Raw genomic sequence first — 2,289 nt, forward strand, 5'->3', positions numbered from 1 at the left:
ATGTTCACTTCACCAAGCTGCTAGTTTGTTTTGAACATGAACAGTTGTGCTACATTAAGGCTGTTTTCATGTGTCATCTATCAGCTGAGTCAAAAGTGAACAGAGACTCAGCTACAATCATGTGTCCAACAAGCTGCAGCAATGTCAGCAACAGAGAGCATCAGTGTAATGATGATTAGTAGTTGAGTTCTCCCTCAGCACCAGTGATGGAAGTGCTCTGCTTGTCTCTTCTTACTGTTTCACAGCTTGTTTCTTGTGTTGTTCCAAATGTCAGGATGAAGCAGGAGTTTCCTCCAGTAGAGAACAGCCACACATGGTGGTTCCCCTTTAACTCCATCAGTGTGTTAGTGTTGGATTGACTGTAGGAGTCCTCTAAAGAGCTTTTTAAAGCCCTTCACACTTTGACGACCGAATCACTTTAAATCTTTATCACTAAATGTGATCAGTCACTGATGCTGGGTGAAAAGCTCATTGATTGGCTGCTCTGACTCTAATACAACCAATGAATGAAGAGTAACTGAGGAGCATGTTTTAACAATGAGTGATGAGAAGAAGTGAATGAGAGGATTTCCAGCTTTTTTTCTTCACTGACATTAAATAACACGTCATGAGGAAGTGAAAGTAAACCACTGGAAATCCTAATTATGCTTCACTAGGACTTTATTCACTTGTAAAGAGTTTTACAGAATGATGGATGTTCAAACTGCTGTAGTGTTTCAGTCTGTGGAGCTAACTGATTCATAAATGATCTGAGGATCCAGCATTGTTGTGTGACATTCCTGGTTCCTGAAACATGTTGTGAAGTTAGTTAGTAAAAGCCTTTGTCATTGTTAGTTGAATTTCAGGCTGATTGATGTTACTGTGTTTTCTCATTAGCAGGTATTTTGTAGACTTTTAGCAGCTACTCTCCCTGTATGTCAGTATTGTGTGTCTCTTTTTCTGCTACTGACATCGTAACAAAATGTTTTATTCTCCTTCCAGTTTCCCTCTCAGGTTTAAAGACTCAGATGGAGCCGAGCTCTGTGGGAATCTGTTGTGTGCAGCAGCAGAGAGAGAACAGCAGACAGGAGAGAAGATACTGGAGATGTTATCATCAGTGTGCAGATACAAAACATTCCCTCTTAGTGACAGAGACATGGGGTATTATGATACAGATATCAGTTGTATTTCCTGCTGGATCTTTTCTCCCATGTGAAGGACTATGAGTCTAAAACAGGTCTGAGTGTCCTTCCAGCATTACAGTCAGTTTTCCAGTCAGCTCCTCCAGTCTGGATCATAGACCTCTCAGAGAGAAAGACCTCCATCCTCCTGGAAGTGCTGAAACTCCAACCAGAGAAGAAACAAGTGGAGCTGACAGGCTGGTCACATGAAGAGAGTGAAGTGAGGAGTTTCCTGCAGTGTCTGCCTCATATCTCACGGCTCAGGTAAATGGACTGTAGTAAACATGACTTCAGTTCACATGTGTGGAGCTGTGTTCTTACATCTACACCACCTCACTGTTAGAGTGGAGGTTACGTCTTCAATCATCAGTCCACATGAACATTACATCATGGAGTGTAGTTTTACTGATGGGACACTTTTGACTCCACCCACTACAGTGTACTTATTACTACATTACCCAGAGTTCCTTAGGGCAGAAAGGTAACACTGCTACAGAGTCCTGCTCCTCTCTTATGAGCTGGTTCATGTTCACTTCACCAAGCTGCTAGTTTGTGTTTAACATGAACAGTTGTGCTACATTAAGGCTGTTTTCATGTGTCATCTATCAGCTGAGTCAAAAGTGAACAGAGACTCAGCTACAATCATGTGTCCAACAAGCTGCAGCAATGTCAGCAACAGAGAGCATCAGTGTGATGATGATTAGTAGTTGAGTTCTCTCTGTGCTCTTGTGTTTCAGTCTGTGGAGCTAACTGATTCATAAATGATCTGAGGATCCAGCATTGTTGTGTGACATTCCTGGTTTTCCTGAAACATGTTGTGAAGTTAGTTAGTAAAAGCCTTTGTCATTGTTAGTTGAATTTCAGGCTGATTGATGTTACTGTGTTTTCTCATTAGCAGGTATTTTGTAGACTTTTAGCAGCTACTCTCCCTGTATGTCAGTATTGTGTGTCTCTTTTTCTGCTACTGTCATCGTAACAAAATGTTTTATTCTCCTTCCAGTTTCCTTCCCTGGTTGGAATCCTCAGAAGGAGCCGAGCTCTGTGGGAATCTGTTGTGTGCAGCAGCAGAGAGAGAACAGCAGACAGGAGAGAAGATACTGGAGATGTTATCATCAGTGTGCAGATACAA

The 2,289-nt window shown here is 41.9% G+C and overlaps 1 protein-coding gene across 1 annotated transcript in view; it reads left to right on the forward strand.

Annotated features, from left to right (window-relative positions):
* Positions 1 to 2,289, forward strand: part of LOC111647673 (uncharacterized) — a 22,674-nt gene that overhangs the window by 11,131 nt on the left and 9,254 nt on the right. The window contains exon 5 of the mRNA XM_023397302.2: positions 1,162 to 1,424. Within this exon, the coding sequence (XP_023253070.2) occupies positions 1,162 to 1,424 (263 nt within the window). The remainder of the gene's footprint in view (positions 1 to 1,161; positions 1,425 to 2,289) is intronic.

The sequence above is a fragment of the Seriola lalandi genome, unplaced genomic scaffold (genome assembly GCF_002814215.2).
Source record: "Seriola lalandi dorsalis isolate HSWRI2012SDOR001 ecotype SW California unplaced genomic scaffold, Sedor1 jcf7180002055008, whole genome shotgun sequence".
NCBI classification, from domain to species: Eukaryota; Metazoa; Chordata; class Actinopteri; order Carangiformes; family Carangidae; genus Seriola; species Seriola lalandi.